Below are 19,911 nucleotides of genomic sequence, written 5' to 3'. Positions count from 1 at the left end.
ACATTTCCCTTCATAAAAATTGATGTGCTGCCTGATCCATTCTAATCATGTATTGGCTGCCAGAAACTGCATGTACCAGCATATTATGACATGCACTCATATGTTTATTATAATACCACTATTAAACAGTATATCTAATAGGGCACAAGTGCACACACACACACTCCTGCCAGGGAGGGACGAATCACACACTAAGTGCACAATTCAACCTATTCAAAATCGTGCAGATATTTTCGCGGTTTGCAGAAATCACGCTAGCCAAAAGTAGTGCAAAATATGCAAAAATTAATGTACCATGAACATGCAGTGTGTACAGTTTTACATTGTACAGGATTGTGGTGGAAAGAGTACCTGTGATGATTATCAGACTTTATTCATTCCACTTTCTTGAAAATCTTGCTTCAGTTTCACTCTCTTGAAATTGTTGCGACATTGCTTGATTTGGCAAGATCCAAGACATGGCGTATTCTGTTTTATATTAACTTTTAGGTCTGGCTAGTGGCATATATTTCTTCTTTTATAAGAAGAATGCCAAGAATGTGAATTCATTCCCTTTATGGAACCAATCGAGTCTATTGTTAGAAATCCGAGCTTCGGATTATTTTGGAGGTATCCCGTGTGTAATGGGCCAGTTATACAAATGTAGGCATTATATACACTATTGTACATGTACATACGTACAAACTGTATGTCTTTATTGATGGACCCTAAGGTGCATGACCATTCCAGTGATCGCAGAAAAGGCACTGAGAAAGTTAGAGGAAAAGTGGACCATCCGTTACATAGTTTAAGACATTTTGTTACAGTTTTGGTTGAATCTGTGTGCTCTCATCAGTGGATAAGAAGACTATTTGTGATGCTGCAGTTCAGACATGAGGACAGCGATAGAAAGGAAAAGAAAATGTAATGCGTATAGAATTTCATTTTCATATTCTAGCGTAATGAAAGAGCACTTGACTATACCTCTTTCAGCAGGAAGGTTTGATGTTTATATAATGCTAAACATTTGTCAGTTGCAAGAATAATGGAGTGAACACTTTTCATGAAACGTGAAGTTTGTGGAATCCTTTCGTTTTTCTTTATATCGTCCTACAGTGATGTTAGAAATTGTAGTCGTCTTTTCATCCAGCGATGGCAGCACCAAAACCTTTTCATACTTTTGAATAGGTCGTCTGATTTTCCTCAAACTTTTAATACTGATGTGTTCTAAATTTGCTGCGTTCAGTCAATCCATTTTAAATGTTTTGGTATCATTCCCTGCTCATATACATGTAATGAACATCAGTTAACCCCCTCAGCCTCATTACTACCATCTCAAAGTTGTTGATATTGTTAACAGTGAATTTGTACAAACTGCTGTTGCTGATGAGCGATATATCCTTGCTATTAAAATCATTGTCTTCACCATGCAGTTCATTTTCATGGACATTGGGTATAACAAGCCCTTCTTCTCAACGTACCTGAAGACGTCAATGTTCATGCTGTACCTGTTGGGATTTCTGTTTTGGAGACCGTGGCGTCGACAATGTCTGGACTGTATGGACAAGCCCAAAACCCTGGTGAGTGCCCTTTGTTGAATTACAATATTGAAGAGTAAAAGCTTTGTCCATATAACCAGCTGGCTTTTTGAATTTTAATTTGAAAGTCAAGTGGACAGCACAGGTTCTAATTCAGGGTTGTAAAGATTGTTTCAGTACAGCCATGCTTCAATAGGACATTATACTCATAGGATGCATTCGAGTGCTCTCATATTGTACCCATGCCATAGGAGTGCTTGAACATTCCCAAATTGTACTGTATTTTGCCATACTGTGCCAGAGAGCGCACGAACGTAGAGTGGTCTAAAAGCATACCATACCAGAGGTTAGCATGAGAAGAATGCGAGTAACACACACTACGTTATACAGAGAATTGATTCTGTTTGTTAGGGACACTTGTACATAGTGTAGGCATGCAAAGTGAACGTGTTGATTGCTACACAAATTGTGACTCCCTCTGACTGGAGTCCAAAAATAGCTCATGAGGTACTGTATGATATCTCCATATAGAGCTCTCGAATGCTTTCAATCTGGAATGGTATGGTATGGTTCGGTTCGGTCTGACTGGTTCGGTTCAGTTTACCTTTGAGGGCTCGAACGCGGTCCAGCACCTTATTAGTACATGGCATTATAAAGTACTGTAAAACGAAGAATGTTTGCGCGCATTTCAATTTTGCGATTTTCCCGAGCGGCAATATTCGCAAAATTAAAATGCACGCAAAAGTTCTTGCCTACACAATATGCAGTGAATGCCAGTGGCGAGTTGCTAGAATTTCATGGTGCGAGAAAGACCGTTGGCTCCAAGTCGTGAAATTTTCATGCCACGAATATATTGTGTTTTACTGTATATGCTCCAGGAGAGCTCCTGAAGCTCTGTAAACTCTGTATGAGCAGACAATCGGACCCTGAAGCGCTCGGATAAACTCAGTTATGATCACCAATGTACAGCAGCATTCAGAGCACTCTGGAAGTACAGATGTAGTACATGTGGTGTACATGCTTTGCATATCATTGAGTTTGCTGTGCTTAAATGTACAAAATTGATGAAATTGATGCATTTCTCTATTACATGAGGAATTGGACCAAAATTGTCTTGGTGAGATGATGTGATTTTGATGAAGTGAAATTATATTGTACGTGTAAACATGCATATTATACCATTTTTACAAAGATATGCAATAAAGGAAAAGTATTATCAAAACATTCTAATTGTATTAAATTAATAGGATGATGGTAGTAAGTGATTGCTATCAAATGAGGATGTAGCTGATATTTGTATGGAATTAATATTTTTGATATTCAGTGTTTATCTGATAGAAGGTGGCATGATATTCATAGTAAATATCCGGATGAGATGTGATTATGGCAGTCACAAATATTCTGCCTTTCATTGACATATATCTGAAAATTAACTTGAAATGTGAAAACTCAAACTGGAGCCACTGAAATATAATTAGAGCTAACCAGCTAGAGAAAAAGAGAGATAAAGGGCGTGTGTAGTTGTACACATACCAAGGTGCAACGTACAAAAGTATGCAGCATACAGTATATTCGAAATGAAACGGCCAAAGTCACACTGCATGAGGGTTTAATATTCTCATCTTCCTCAATATCTACTCTCAACTACATGTTGTAAAGTTGTAAAGCTGTTGAGATTGTCTTCTTGACGAGCAAACACAACCTGGGCTGTTTGAATAGTTGCCTTCCCACCCATTCTTTGCTGTACACAATACAATGTCTGACTTCACCGGTGCTCCCTTTGAAGTCGAGCTAAGACCGGTAACAGAAAGTACTGTAAACATATTGCCCAGTCCCTTTCAATTGAGCCACAACGGTGCAAAACCTCCAGATCTCAAGCCAACAACATCTTTTGTGAAACACCAAAGCCTGAATACCCCTAGGGGGAAACAGAGAAAGTTCTTTTAAATCTTGTGAAATGGGAGGAAAAAAGAAAAAGAAAAAAAAAAACCCAAACATCTTTATAACATAAACTGCAGGTTCTACTATGGGTACTAGTATTCAGTTTGAGCTTGTGTAACACATACTCGTGTATTATAGTAATGCAAATTGTGACTTTAATGGCTATTAGTGGCAACATAGAAAATTTATAGCATGGCCCCTCATACTTCATGTATCTGACATATCACTACCTTTGGAAGTTTAAATACAGTGGTACACTGTGAAAAAGTTAATTTGTATTGTTATTTTTTTTTTTTGGCGAGTGTGAACGATGGCCAAAATTAGTGAGAAAAAAGAAAAGCAGTGTTGGCATGGCGATGCAAAAACTAAATACATGGTATAAAGTCCAGTGTGAATGAGGCTCATGACAAGAGGATTTTTATACAGTTGGTAATTATACCAAGGAGGTACGAGTACTGAGAGAGTGTCAAACCTGTAGTTGACAGCAAGAGCCGCCATTGTGGGATGGATATATCCGACATACATGTACTTGCAGATGGTAACGTTTCATTAAGGATCAAAGTCCTTCATTAAAATAACGGAAGAGGCTGACAGCTTGTGACTTTCGTTTCTAATCCAGGTGCTGTGACGCTATCCGCACTCTATTTTCCAATGAACTGACTCACAAAGTCATCGTGAAAAAACAGCAACGACAAAAAACAACCCCCCCCCAAAAAAAAAAAAAGAAAGAAAAGAAAAGCTTGTAGTCTTCATACATGATTTTTAATAGATATCAAAGAGATTATTTTCAGTTTAATTTGCTGTATTTTGGTTAAAAGCTAACCATCACAGTCAATTGCCATCCTTGATAACATGAGTGGACAATTTGTCGGGAAATTAGAGAAACAAAGAGCGAAAGACCTGAAGATGAAAGTATGCTTGATGAAACACACCAATGTGATTTATGCATTTACAATTTCACACTCCAGCTGAGAATTACAAAGGAAACTAAATGATTCATAGTTATTATTCATCGAAAACATATGTACATTGTACTTCACTCGCTGAATACCACAGGGCATTTACAATGTAGAGTACATGAGCCAGGCAATCATGCCAAACTGCACACACATGAACAGAAGCATGTTTTCCTGCTCAGTGTGCAGTATACTGTAGAAGGCAATGGACAAGATGAAGGATTGCTTTTCTCGTTTTCCATTTTTTAAAAATTTGATTATTAGAATCGGAAGCAAACAACCTTTGGCTAGGAGCCAGTGTGTGAGAGCAATCCCCCCTCATCTTTAGACAATTCATTTTGTATAGTGCCATTGTGCAGTGTACGCATGTACGGTACGACTGTACAGTACATTTTGTATTTGTAGAAGGCCTCTCTTCAGCCTACACAAATCTTGACTGATGTAAACAAACTTTGCTCAAACTTTTCCAACCGTCCTTGAGGTCATGTTATCATTCTTTAGCTAGTCTAGAGGGTAGAGTACTAAAAATGTTGACAATTTTGTCGATTGGAAATGCTAAGCTTACACTTGGATGATATCCATGCCCTCCAGATGAGATTGAGTTGATATATGGGGATGTGTACTGTACCATTGTACATGTAATTACATGCGTTAAGCCTTGTATTTTGTTTGTATTAATTAATACTTTGTAAATTTAGGACTTGTGTGACAAATTTCACAAGTGGCTGAACTTGTGATCGAGTACCACAGTGGCAGAATGAAAAATAAACGAACAGTATATGTTCCATCTTCAGGAGAATAGTTTGTGACTAGGAGGTGATATTTCTGTTCAACATACAACATAATTGTGTTGCAGGATGCAGTATTTTATTGAGTTGTTAATATTTCAAGTATCAGTCAGCTCACAAAAAAGCAATAACAACCCACCCTGTGAAATATGGCAAATGTACATGTACAACTGCAGTATAGGCCTATGATTGTTGTGAATTATGCATGCTTATAGGGATGGGGGGGGGGGGGGTGTGTAAATTATCAGAATGCTTTTTATAGAAATTATGCACTTGACAGATACACTGTACATGTATGTACACATGTAAGCAGTGGAGAGTACTGAACTGTGTTCACATTTTCGTCTTAGGACAATAGAAGCATGTATACATTGTTATACTTTATAGACATTAATAGAAAAGAGCAAAATGGTCAGTATACAAAATGAAGCAAGAAAATGAAAATCAAGTCATGTATTTAAATTGTAGTGCCATATTAAAGAAATGTATGCAGTAAAAAGACCCTCATATTTCATTAGAAAGAGCATAAATTGCTGATACGTTTAAAGAAATATTATAAAGATATGCAAGGTTTGTAGTTTGCTTGTGAAACAAAAGTCAAACAGGTATGATACTCGGTCAATTACACATAATCTGAATAGAGAGTTTTAACCGTCAGAAGAAAGACTGATTAGTTTTGCTTTTCAGTACAGACTTTCATATATTGTTTATATGCTGACAAATGCAATGTTTTACATTGGATGCTCAAGTGATATTTGTACTGTATGTCGGTAAAGCTGAGCATCAAACATACCCTTCCTACAGTCCTTTATTACCTCCGCCAAGGGAGGCGGTTATGTTTTCGTTACCGTTGGTCTGTTTGTTTGTTTGTGTGCAAAATAACTCAAAAAGTAGTGAACGGATTTTGATGAAACTAACAGGAAAGGTTGAGAATGATACAAGTAACAAATAATTAAATTTTGGTAGTGATCTGAGAATTTTTTTTTGGAATTTATGAAGGATTTTTTATATTTTGACAGGTACAATGTAGGGTCAATGAACTTGGGAGTTCAAGCTGCGCATTTTTGAGGTTTTCAAATGCGCACTAAAGTGCGTGATCTAGTTTCTGCTAGAGCGAGGCGCGCGCTGTGCAGCTGAAGGTTTATGACGTAACAAAGGCTTCTATATTGGGAAATTGGGCGATTTTTCAGCATGTATACCTATGGGTGGAAATCACTGAGCTCTATGGAAGAGCCCAAAGAGCTTTTCCCCAGTGGTGGAGAGGAGAAAAATCTCTTTGGGAAGAGCAAGATCATCGTTGGAAAATAACTGTTTGGCGGAGGTCTGCGCTCTCAGAGTGCTTTTCTAGTATGCATCATCAGGGTGTTATAAATATAGAAGAAACATGTTCATCAACACTCTGTAAACTTTGCCAACATTCTGTTCTGTTGATGACTCGTTCATGTTCAATGATAGTACAATGTACGTATGCACCCTGAGCGCTCTACAAACTGGATTTGGCACAATACAGTGTAAGTTGCACATACAGTTGTATTAATTGCTATTAATTTTTTTATTTGCCTCCCTTTTATTGCTATCGGCAGGTTATTGATGAAGATGATATGGACAATGATGACACCATAGTGGGACCAGATAACCTACTGGTAAGTGAAACACTGCTGAGTGCAGACTTCTTTGCAGCTTGTGTATTGGTGATGATGATTGTACTTTGACTCCGTAACCTACTCCAGGCCCCATTTTGGATCCATATGTCTCATTTCATACCAAGGGTGCATAGCCGGGGAGTCCACAGCAGATGGGGGGAGTCGCCATGTGCGTTCAATTGCTTGTCTCATGTTGTTACATGTAAAAACGACACAGAAATATGTCAGAAAATTGAAGGGGCATGCGTGCACAGTGGGACCACAGAGATAAGAGGGCAGTGGCAGTGATGGAATCAGTGTTCATACATGTAGATTCTCAATTTGAGATTATTCTATCATCTTTCGTACTGTCCTAACTTTTAGTACCATCTGTTGTCATCTGAATGCTCTCACGAGTAGAGAGCTGCCATTAGAAAAAAATCACATCCACAATCAAAATGTATCGTACCTACAGTATGATTCGTATTTAGAATCCACGTTCACATACATGTACAACATGCACACTGTCTGTGTTCATCAAGATGTAATGTACGATATAATGTGTACTGTTAGACTTGGTTACAGTATCTTCAACAAAAAGCAAGAATTTGAGGATCAATTGAATACCACAGGAAACCAGCTGTTATTCAAAATTTGTAAGAGTGACAACATTTTTGATGAACGACCCTTTAAGGTTATTCCAGAAAACACTTGGTCGTACTTTGGCAGTTTATCGAGATGAGCTGGGGTTGAGCTTTTTAGCCTGAAAGTCATAAATCTAAATTTAGATATATGGTTCATTCTTACCACAAAATAGGGCTATGAAAACAGTTTTGTCAGAATTTTACCCATACATGATGTTTTGAGACTGTAAATTTGTATTAGATGAGCAAAATTTTTGTCAGATTTGTGAGAGAGAATGTTCGAATTTCTCGATGGCCCCTAAAAAAACCCTTTTCGTTTCTTACCAACTAATAAAACAAGACAGAAGTCATATTTTTCCAACTGCGATCTCGTGATGGGCATCAAATGCCGCATGTTTGTCATTTGGCAATGCACAACAAGGATCCTGCTAGAGATGTAATGCCATGCTGCTTAGCAACAACCCAAACATTCAGCTACTCTGTGATAATAAAGTGTCAGATGATTCAGATGGAATGGTATCATCTTTCAACACTGTGCTTTTTGTGTGATTGTTCCATGAACAGTCATCATATGGCCTATGGTGTATATATGCCAGAGATTTTGTGAGTTAATTGATATTGTTAAAATTTAATAGCAAATTAGACAAATTAAATTGTGAAAAAAATCCGCTAACAGAATTTCTCTGTAGGCCTACAGTATAAATGAGGATGAATGATGCTTATTTCTCATTTGTTTGCTCTCCATAAAAGTCCTGATTGGCAGTATGCTACATGTATGCTTCCAAATATGGTGTATTTAAAAGTATTTTGGGTTAAGATCATCTGGAACAAATTAGATTCAGTGAATGCAGAAAGATGAATAGACCCCATGGGGGGGGGTGGATGATGTTCATAATTCTCTATGAATGGTTAATTTGATTGTGAATGCTAAGTTTAAAAAAAAAACACACAAAAGAAATAGAAATAGAGTACATACATAAGTTTATGTGTTTGTGTGAATATAGATCTCTGTATTGATTGACATTTCATACTCAGTATCATTGACTGTAATACAGTTGCATACAAATCCATACAAAAGGTACATGTAAAGATACCACATCCCCATGTAAGTGTCAACAAATATGGCCAACAAAAATATGGGTTAGCAGGGTACTGTTATTCAATCTTCATGGCTGCAAAAGTTTCAGGATTCCATGAATACATTATAGTGTCAGCACATGTGTGTTCCTGCCCATGACCGTTGTGCCAAACATTTTCCTTGGGTAGTGCCTAGAATTCTGAGAACAGAGAGGTGGATCTCTACAGCTGCAAGGACTCCATGGAGGTGTTCTATTAAATCAAAAGAGCGGAGAAATGTCCGCACTCCCTGATTGTGCAACCTGCTTTTGCCTTTGATGACTCACCCATTACTTCCACGTATATGATCTTTTGTTTTTGTATTGTTTGTGTTTGTGCTGTGTCGTATGTGGCAGTGGTCAGGGCTGAGTCATTTAGCAGGGGGAATGATTATATATTATTCATGAAATCTATTTGTTCATTTAGGCCCTATTTCTTAATTCATTTTACGTGTACTTACCTATTTTGTATACATGTATGAAAAAATGTGTAAGTTCATGTACATCATCGTGTATACAAATTGTATAATGCTTTTTATTGTAATCTTCTTTTTTTTTTCTAATGTCAATTGTATGGAGAAGTACATGGTAGGCCTGGTGGTACTGGTACATGTAGGTCATCTTTCTAGGCAATTGGAATACTGTGAAGGACATTGTGGAAATTGTGGTTTCATGTCAGAACAGCATAGCAAATGATACCCTGAGGAAGGAATGTTAAAAAGCAAACAAGCAAACATACTGACTGTGTATCTCAATATGTAACAGTGAATGGATGTGAGGAGTGTCCCCCTCCCCCCCCCCCCCCATACAATTATCCAAGTACAATTTGTACCTGGTATCTATGCCAGTGTATAATGTACATAATGTGTGTCTAGTGTATGTGAGTGTGTGTGTTTGTGGATGGGTGTGTGAATTTATGTTGGACAGAGAGAGCTACAGAGTACATTACGTAGATTACATTGCATTTATAATGAATATCAATGTGTCACATGTCTCTCTCAGTTTAAAGGTAAAAGTAGTTTCTAGTTTTGATACTCACTTTTCAATTTGCATCATACAAGTCGTGTATGCTCATTTGGCGAAACGGTGCCAGGAAAGGTACGGTAGAAGTGAATGCATATATTTGAGCTTTAAAAAGATCAAAGTGATAACCCTATGGCTGAATAATTTTTTGCAGTATAAAGTATACATTGTAGTTGCCTCATCAGTATTTTTGACACCATAATAACCCAACAAATCCAATATCGATAACACGTTTGTATGTTTGTTTTTATCAAACTTGTGTTGGCAGGATCTGAAATTTGAGAAGTGCTATTCTGACGCATAACTGCTGCGATGTGATCAATTTGCTCTAAAATGTGATGTTACAATGATAAAACTTTGCAAATATTTCCTGTGTTTTGCCTTGCAGAGTGAGCCGCTGTATGTTCCCGTCAAGTTTAACGACAGCGACAAAGAGGGTAGTAGAAGCAGTAGCTTCAGTGAGCCCAGTGATTCCAGTAAGTACATCATGTACCAGTAATAGAAGCAATGCACCAGGGGGGCATTTCATGAAGGAACTTGTCGGATAAAACATCTGACAAGTCAATTATATCCGACAAGTTTTGAGAAATTCTTTAGTCTGATTGGCTGATTTCTCTGAACTTGTCGGATATAATTGACTTGTTGGACGTTTTATCCGACAAGTTCCTTTATGAAATGCCCCCCAGGTTTAATACTCAAACAGATTAGAAAAAGCGCTTGGGATTTTAAAGGGGCATTCCTCCCTGATAGCATGTTGCTTTGCGTGAAAGTAAAAAAATTAGAGGAGTAGATCAGTGAAAATTTAGGGAAAAAATTCAGACGTGTAAAAAGATTTTTAACTGATAAGTTTTAGAGAGTAAGCTTTTTGTACACAGAAAGTCACAAATTTTAATTTCAGGATCTGTTCTTGAGAATAAAACATTTTGCATGTCCTCCTTGGCAGGTAATTTATCCTTTGCCAAAGAATGTTTTGGAAAAATTAGAATTAGCAAAATTTTGTGTACAAATCCATTTCCCTTTGATGTCTTGTCTTTTTTTTTTCTTTTTTCTTTTTTTTTTCTTTTTTTTTTTTGGGGGGGGGGGTGTTTTTGAGATGTAATCTCAATAACTTTTTTGAATATTTTTTTTTGCTTCATAATCATAGTACAGTACATATGCAAATTAATTGAAAAAAGACAGGAAGCACACCAGGATGTTTGTGAGAAGTTATTAGGTGATCCGAGTATCCTCTCGGATCACCTTCTGTATCTGTACTGAATCTTTCTTCTTTCTTTGTTTCTTTCTTTATTTCTCCTCAAAAGTTGTGCAGAGGTTAGCTCAGAAAGTGCATTGCCTCTCAATGTCAAACTTATACCATATATGTATCATGTCGCAAAGACGACAGCGCAACTAAAATCATAGTGATCAGTCGACAGTGACGTCACTATGACGTCATTATATGAAAACACATTTTCATGCATATCTCATTAATGGAATGGAATATTTCAATGAAATTTACGTCACATATATTTCAAGTCAAGCAAATTCTACTCATATTCTCAAAATTTATTTTCATCTCAAAACGCGCGCGTTGAAATATTTGTTTGCTCAAATCGAGCTCAAAATTTTTTTGCACACGTTTCAGACCAGTTGGAGCATTTTTTGAAAAATTGAAAAAATTGGACGGACGCGTACGTGCGCGCACATATAAGCACGCACAGCTAATATGAAATAGAAATTTCCAATTTTTTCACACGGATCGGATGTCCGAAATGTCAAGGAATATTTCTACCAAGTTTCAAGTCGATCCGATTCAATATGACGTCATACGGGCCCGTCAAATTCAAAATTCCGCACGTGCGTCAATGGGGATACACAGTGCAACTATGCCAAAAAACCGCCAATTTTAAATCGGATTTTACTCGTCAGGATGGACGGTAACCCCCCATTTTCTTTACATATTCTGAAAGCTGATGAGTTGTACATGTCATTTCATGGGCTGGCTATGCTGACAAAATGATTAAAAGATATCAAATTTCTTAATAAAGTAAAAAAAGTAAATTTTCAAAATGACGTCATCAAATTTCAAGTTTACTCGAGCGTATCTCACTTATCCTTTGCCAATTTTCACCTAAATTTCAATATGTTGTAGCTTATGAAATGTTCTTTCATACATGTAATTACACAATTTTGATTAGATGACGACATCACCTCGAAAAAATGGATTGAAGGTAACCTTGTCAAATTTGACCAGTTTACGTGTAATCTCTACGGGAGTGCAATTTTTATGGAAATGAAAATTGACATGACTATCTTTATCGAGCACTGGCTCACTTATGCTTCGGTGAATTTCTCTAAGATTTTAATATCTTGTAGCTGAGACGTAGGGCTATCGTTAGTTTGCCCTTCGTTTTTTCATACGTTGTCGGGATCACGTGAAAAAACTTGGTTGAAATTAAAGCTTATCTTCGATGTATTGTAATATTTCTTTCTTTTTACAACTTTATGTGCAATAACTCAAGAAAAACATACCCTATCACCACCATATTTTGCACATGTTTAGTTCATGTCACGAACATTATTTCATAAAATAATAACTACTTGATCAGACGCCATCTTGGGTATGTAAATTAGGGTCAAAGGTCATAGATGTTTCATCCTGTATCTTGGTGAATACATGTCTTATCTTTCCCATATTTTGCACACGTAAAGACCATGTTACAGGGATCATTTCATAAAATAACCACTTTTTGCTCAGATGCCATCTTGTCTGTGCAAAGTGGGGTCAAAGGTCATATGTACTTCTTTTTCTATCTTCGCTATGACGTATTATCTCTATGGGAGGGAATTTTTTAGATGTGAAAATTGACATGACTCTCTTTATCGAGCACTATCTTACTTATGCTTCGGTGAATTTCTCTCAGATTTTAATGTTGTAGCTGAGAATTTGCACTATCAGGACACGAATCATTGATTAAAAAAAATCGGATCACCTTAATTTGTCAATGACAAATTACAATCTCTAGTTAGTTCTTTGTGCCTGTTTCTCTGGTGTGTCAATGTTAATGCTAGTCATGATATGTTTATTAACAGTTACTGCCGACGAGTTCTTGTTACATTTTCTGTGTAGGATATGGCATACAGTATTAGGGATCTTCTTTACAAATTGTATATAGTTAAACTAAAATTTACAGTCCCCCCCCCCCCCCCCCCCCCCCCACCCACCCACCCTGATTTATAATCGCCACGTTCTTTACTCGTTGTGAAGAATGCATTCAATGAAAACCACTATATGTAGGTTTTCATCCCAGGGCCTGACTTCAATGTTTTCTGTTATTCATCGTAGAGGTCAACAAACTTTTTTTTTTTCCAGTGTTAATCTCTCTAGCTTTTGCATAGTGAGGACTGTTATGCATGCTGTTTACTATACTCCCTGTGTACATTGTGCTGATAAGATTGGGAATTGTGTGTGGTGTGTGTGGTGTAGTGTAGCCCTGGTCGCAGGACATTACCTAAAATTTGTATAGGTTGCAGCCTCCCTGCTATTCATACTGTACATTGGCCCACAGATCAAGGGGCATGAGTGAAAAAAAAAAACCTCCTCTCAATGTTTCAAATGATTCAGTGCATGATCTACACCTGTAATCATGTGTCTCATGTACACTACAGTAATATTACAAATGCACCAGTTGCATGAACTACAGTATTTGACCATTCATGATAGTCCTTGAAGGTGTAAAACAAAGTTAAAAGAAATTTTTAGAAAGGGATAATTTTTTTTTTCCAAAGTGTAAAGCAGTGTGAAGCAATAAAACTTTAGAAGTATTGTGCTTCCTTTCCAAATCTTATGTACCACCTTTATTTACTCTTGTTTTTTCAACATACATTTTGTACTGTAGGAATATCCTTTGATGGTTTACATAATTGATGTATTGTAGAGGCTCTTCAGTGGAACTCTCACTGAATACCACTTCTTGCTCAAGAGGTTTTGTTTTCAAATTATCCAATGGATGTTTGGCTGAAAAAGAGATAGGGTTGAGGTTTTTGGTCTTTCTTTTAATAGTACCAGTTCCTGGTCCACTGAGCCATTTCAGTCCGGAGGACTTTTTATGTATGTCCAGAACAAGTGGGTGGAAGGCAGGAATGTGAGGGGGGCAGCCCCTACCGGAAATGTCCGCATCACTGATGTTCTGCAGCCGTATCAACTAAACTTTTAGTGAGCTTCATTGAAGAGAATGCATCAGTTCCGCACTGCGAGTAGATCTGGAACCAACTGTTTGTGTACTACGAAATGTCCCATTGATTTCATGGGATGTTTTATTGATTTTATATGGGATAGTCAATGATATGTGCTAAGCACTGTACTGTGTGGTTCAGGCAGATGTATCAACCCACTGTTGCTTCGCTAATGAGACTGAAAGAAAAAAGAACCCAACTTTAAAGGACAAGTCCACCTTCATATACATAAGGATTGAGAGAATGCAGCAATATTAGTAGAACACATCAGTGAAAGTTTGAGGAAAATCGGACAATCCGTTCAAAAGTTACGAATATTTTAAGTATCTGCGTAGTCACTGCTGGAAGAGAAGACTACTACAATGTATGATGTCACATGCGTACAACTATATATCAAAAGGGAAATAAAAAGAGAATTTCACAAAACTTTACTTTTTGAATAAAGTGCAAATTTCTTCGACTTGCTACTGACTTACGTGTATGTTAAAGGTAATATTATTCCCCCTGCCTTCTGAAAGAGAGAAGTCGAGTGTTCTTTTGTTATGCGAGAAAAATGAAAATATGTTGAATTTTCTTTATTCTTTCTTTATATCGTTGAACTCATGTGACATCACAAGCTATAGTAGTCTTTTCATCCAGCCGTGACTGAGCAGAAACTTCAAAAATTCATAACTTTTGAACGGATTGTCTGATTTTGCTCAAACTCTCACTGATGTGTTCTACTAATATTGCAGCATTCACTCAACCCACATGTCTATGAAGGTGAACTTGTCCTTAAAAGAAGTTTCTTGGCAATGCACTCAAAAATTTCAAGATAGACTCTGGTACTGGAGTACAATATTTACTGGTTTCTGGGCCCTGTTTCATAAAGCTGTTTGTAAAGTTACGAACAACTTACGAGGGACTGGTGATCAGCTCTGATATGCTATACTTATCAGAATTTCAATAATTCAGCACAAGAACTGATCACCAGTCGCTCGTAAGTTGATCGTAACTTTACGAACAGCTTTGTGAAACAGGGCCCTGGTCTACAGACAACACTCAACCTTTGACCCTAATTATTCAGACCCACTTCTACAATCCCAGTTAAAACAAAAAATGTATTTTATAGTTATTTAGATTTAAGCTGGAAGCGATATTTAGGTGAACAGCTTCCCTGTCTGCAGTTAGAATAAAAACAAAACGTACAGAAGTTTACAAATCCTCCCACAGGGTTACTGTATTTTTTTTGCGTTTGTTCGGGTAAGATGAATTTTGTGTAAAGTGTCTTTTAATTCTGCAGAATCAAGACATTAATTTTTCAAATACGACATGCAAAAATATTTGTGTGCTGTTATTTTTGCACTAATTTCTGGTTGTGCGAAATGTGCGAAAATTTCCACACCATGAAGATTTCCGCTTTTACAGTATATGAAATTACCCAGATCATATTGACCTCTTTGGATGTTAGAAGTAACATTAAACATTGGGCAGGAATGACCTTCTACCCTTTATCGACTCATAAGCAAACTACAAAAACCAAAGCTCATGGACAAACATACCTTGTCTCCATATCACAGACCGGTCTGTTTACTGGTCCCTTACAAATATTGGAGCTGGCATCATGGCGCAGCAAGGGAAATTAGCAAATTAGTTAGGTCAGTGACTTTAAGCCATGATCTAGGCCCAATAAATGGGACAGGATTTACAACTCTACGAGCTGCCAGATGCCGTAACTCTGCCATAACCAGCAGCCTGAATGTGCCATTGGGGTTGCATACAATGAAATTGCTGATGGCAATAGAAGGGTTGACATTGATTTTACAGGGGGAATGAAACCCCAGAATACATATATTGAAATGTGCATTTAGTGAATGCAGCAATATTTAAGTAGAGCACATCAGCAGAGTTGGACGACAATCTGTTTGTGAAAAGTTATGAATTTTTAGACTTTCGGAGCAGCCATCGCTGTATCAGAAGACTGCTACAGTTTTTGATGTCACTTATGGGAAATGATATAAAAATATATTAAAAGTGAAATCTGCAAAATTGAATATTTCTAGAAAAGTGCACATACCTTCAACTTGTTAATGTTATGTATAGTATTCCCCCTGCTTTCTGAAAGAGGAAAGTCAAGAGCTCTTTCATTTTTGTAGAAAAGTGAAAACATGGTTGGTTATCCGTTCCTGCATCCAATCAGAAAATAGAACTTTGCCAGCATATGTATAGGCACTGGGGTGTGAATCCACCAAAATGGGTTTTGAGTTGAGGCTGTCTGTGGGTATGAAAGCCTGCGATGGGTTGATAGGTTTGATCAGAATCCCATCTGAGATAAAGTACGTATGCTCTCCCAGGGGAATAATGCCAGGGATATAGTATCTATATAGGCCTTGATGGTATCTGAGGGCCTCGAGAGTATCATGTAGATCGCCTGGTGTGTGGAATTGATGTCATTCTCATTCAGATGAGTGCCATCTGGAGGAAATTATTCCATTAGAGAAATTGATAAGTTCCTACATTACAGTGGGACATGTTCACACAGATATAGATATAGGTAGGTGGATATGCATGGATGCATACTGTAGGCTCTTACCCACAGACCACAACATCCTCACACACACACACACACACACACACACACACACACACACACACACACACATATACACACACACTCACACACTCGAATCCATCCACAAATTTCTTTATGTGGCTTCAGATATACACATGTAGGCCTATCTGAGTCATAGTGTTATGTCATGCTGCTGCTGTTTGTTTTTTTTTTTAGACGGGCCCTCTCCTTTCCACTAGTACAATTAATATTTTGAACTCGATTTATACAAATTTATTTACATATTATCATTATATATTGTTTGTTGGTTTTCCTTGAAATTGTTTTCGAAAACAAAAATGTGATATTGGAAATGAAATTTGATTTGAATTGAAATGGAAATTTTAATTGCTGAAACTAGAAGAGTTAACGATTGTAAACTGGACCCAAACTGCCTTAACCCATTGAGGATGGACTGATTTTGCTGCAACATGCATTTCCCATAGACACTTGCCCGAGAATACTCGGGACTTGTCCTCAACAGGTTAAACCCTGAAATGCACAGATGTTGACGTATACATTGTATATACAGTGGGATGGGTTTTGGCATGTGAGCTAAGGCCAGTACTGTACAATGTATATTGGTTTCTGAGTCACAGCTACATGTACATGTAGACAAGAGGAGAAAAGTGCTAATTCTCAGGGAGAACCTGACCCGCTGCTTACAGTATTTCCCAAAACACAATATAATCGTAACCGATGCACTGAATACGGGTTAATGGACAACCATGGAACAGCCGTACATCCTTCAAGAGGCCATGGTATATTAACAGCATCTACTCTCCAGTAGAGCCAGTGTGTATTATGTGGCTTTTGAGTGTACAAACAAGCTTTGTTTTTCACCTCTCTTAAATCCCCCCCCCCCCCCCAAATTCTGATATGCTGAGGGCATGGTGCAGAGCTCTGTAATTTACTGAGTCATTAACTCCGCCACAGTAAACACTAGAAGTATGCGGAACATAGAGAGATCAATTTCCTGCCGAAGAAGCACAATATTTTTGCATTTTATGTGTGTGTGTGTGTGTGTGTGTGTGTGTGTGTCTTATTCTGTTGAGACATCACAATGCATAGTGCATATGATATGCTCTCCATCGACTATGTTGGGAACTCACATACAGATGACAGTCCATGGATTTATATAAAATTTCAGCAGTGGGTAGGAAGAACAATACTAGTATGTGATGATTGCATAAAATGTAATGATTTTCATTTGTTCAAAGGTAACTCGGCTTACACAAAAAGATCTTTTTTTTTCTTTTTTTTTCCCCATCAAGGCCTCTGAGCCTTTTTGTAAAGTTCTCTGTTTATTTCCCATTTCACATCGACTTTTAAACAAAGGCTTAATTGCAACTGATTGACAAATTGCCCTACATCGACGTAAATAAAATAGATAAATGCTTAATTTCAGATTGTTCAAAAGAGATGATTAATAAAGTGTATTGTATGCATTGTTTTCATTTTATATTTTTTATTTGAAATGGAAGTGAATTAACGAAAATGAAATGAAATGAAATGAAACGAAAACGATTAAATCCATGCCCTAGCAGTTATACCACATGCAGCTTGTTAGCATGCTTAGCAAGCTGCACATCATGCTCGCACTCTTGTTCGAGAAATACTGCTCTGGCTTGAAATCAATTATAAAACATCGCATGGCAATCATGATTGCGAATACTCTTAAATTGCTATGATACTTTTGCTGTACCATTTTGAATGATATTTTAGCATTTCCATTGTTACCCAACTGAAATTGTGTTATCACAGTGCCATTTCACAAATTTTTTATACCTAGATCTCCATCTCACAGCAAAAACAGACAATTTCTGCAGTCGTATGGGAACTGTGTTTGACCTTCAGACTACGTTCATAAATTTGGGCCAAGAGCATTAATTTGACTGACCCGGGAAATCATTCCTGGTATCATATTTGATGGGAGGAAGTCTCCTGCATATACAGTGATGTTTAGAAAGTATTTAAACAGTGCATCAAAAGTATGAAGGCAAAATGCTTGTGTTGGTAGGAGTTTCAGGGACATCAAACAAATATAATTACATAACAGTACTGAAAATGCTGGGAGTACAGCATAATTTGAATGCCAGTGACTGCACAGTTTGTGGTCATATGGGTACATTAACATATGTATCAAACTCTTTAAATAGCAGTTTTCAGGATTTGATCACATGAATGGTTTTGATGTCTGCAGCTTCTATGCCTGCCTTTGTCTTTTTTCGCTGAATTTTTAGGGAAGAAATATGATATTATACAGTTGTAAAATTTGACTATTCAAAATACCTCCCAGATGTAATGTATTATTTTCCTCTTCTTTCTCTGATTACAGCAAAATATAGCCTCTAGGGCCCGAATTCATGAAGGTGGTACAAATGAAACCTTGGTTTAAACCATGGGCAAAAACCATGGAGCGCCATTACCAAGTGTTACACGGAATATTTTGTTACAAAATTAATCATTTCGTCGACAAAATGACCGTGTCGCTAACGTAATTATCATTTCGTGGACGAAATGTTCATTTAGTTACAAAATGTTATCATTTCGTTACAAAATAATCATTTCATCAACGAAATTACTGATTTCGTAATGAAATATTCCGTGCAACACTTGGCGCTCCTTGGTTTTTTGTCCATGGTTTAAACCATGGTTTTATTTGTACCACCTTCGTGAATTCGGGCCCATGAGACTTGAAAAGCGACTGTGCGATCAAGTAACAAATCATGCTGCTACATGAAATGTTAATCATGCAGATTTGGTTTCAGGGAGGTTCCCCCCCCCCCCCCCCCCCCTTTTCTGCCAATACTCCGGTGAAAGCCCATCTTGCTCTTTCCAAAACAGGTCTTATTAGTTGTACACATTGTACTAGTACACCCTGGTCTTCTGTATAGAATTGAAGTATATTTGATTTGTATCACACGCCCACTATGAAAATCAGAAAACCAGGTGCACCGGCCCAATCTGTGTTTTAAATGTGGTGGATGCTTTGCTTTAACTGAACAAGCTGTGTACGTGTTGTGATGAGCGTGTCTGCTTTAATAGGGTGAAAGTTCACTTTGGTTGCATTTGCATGAGATCCCATTGTTATTGCTGATCATTGAGTGGCAGTAAATGCTGAAATCCTACTCAAAGAAGAGTGCTGTTGCGTGAAACAGCGACTTACTGTGCTCTTTTGTGTACTGTTCTTGTGCATGAACAGTATGCATATGAACACCCTCTCAAAACACAGTCAAACAAAAAGACCCACAAAAAAAGCATTATTTACACTATTGATTTCTGTATACGCCGAATATTTTACGAGGCTTTCATTTTCACAAATTTTGTGAATCGTGTGCTATTTGGAAATTTAAAAACATGCAAAAATGTTAACTCTCACTCTGCATACATTTCTCCGTTCAGTACTGTACGTACTCCACAATCATGAATTGCACCACTCGCGAAATTGTTGAGAAGTCCTGATTCGCAAAACACTTAGTCTTACTATTGGTATGCCG

At 37.4% G+C, this 19,911-nt stretch overlaps 1 protein-coding gene across 1 annotated transcript in view; it reads left to right on the top strand.

Annotated features, from left to right (window-relative positions):
* The window catches only part of LOC139745334 (solute carrier family 35 member F5-like), a 41,522-nt gene that overhangs the window by 895 nt on the left and 20,716 nt on the right, over nt 1-19,911 (top strand). Inside the window, exons 2-4 of the mRNA XM_071655734.1 lie at nt 1,413-1,559; nt 6,786-6,845; nt 9,995-10,082. Coding sequence (XP_071511835.1) covers nt 1,413-1,559; nt 6,786-6,845; nt 9,995-10,082 — 295 coding nt within the window. The remainder of the gene's footprint in view (nt 1-1,412; nt 1,560-6,785; nt 6,846-9,994; nt 10,083-19,911) is intronic.

This window comes from Diadema antillarum, unplaced genomic scaffold (assembly GCF_040938485.1).
Source record: "Diadema antillarum isolate AM-2024a unplaced genomic scaffold, OU_Dant_1.0 seq00001253_RagTag, whole genome shotgun sequence".
Lineage (NCBI taxonomy): Eukaryota > Metazoa > Echinodermata > Echinoidea > Diadematoida > Diadematidae > Diadema > Diadema antillarum.
Note: the sequence above shows the minus strand (reverse complement) of the source record. Positions and strands in the feature narration are given on the sequence as shown.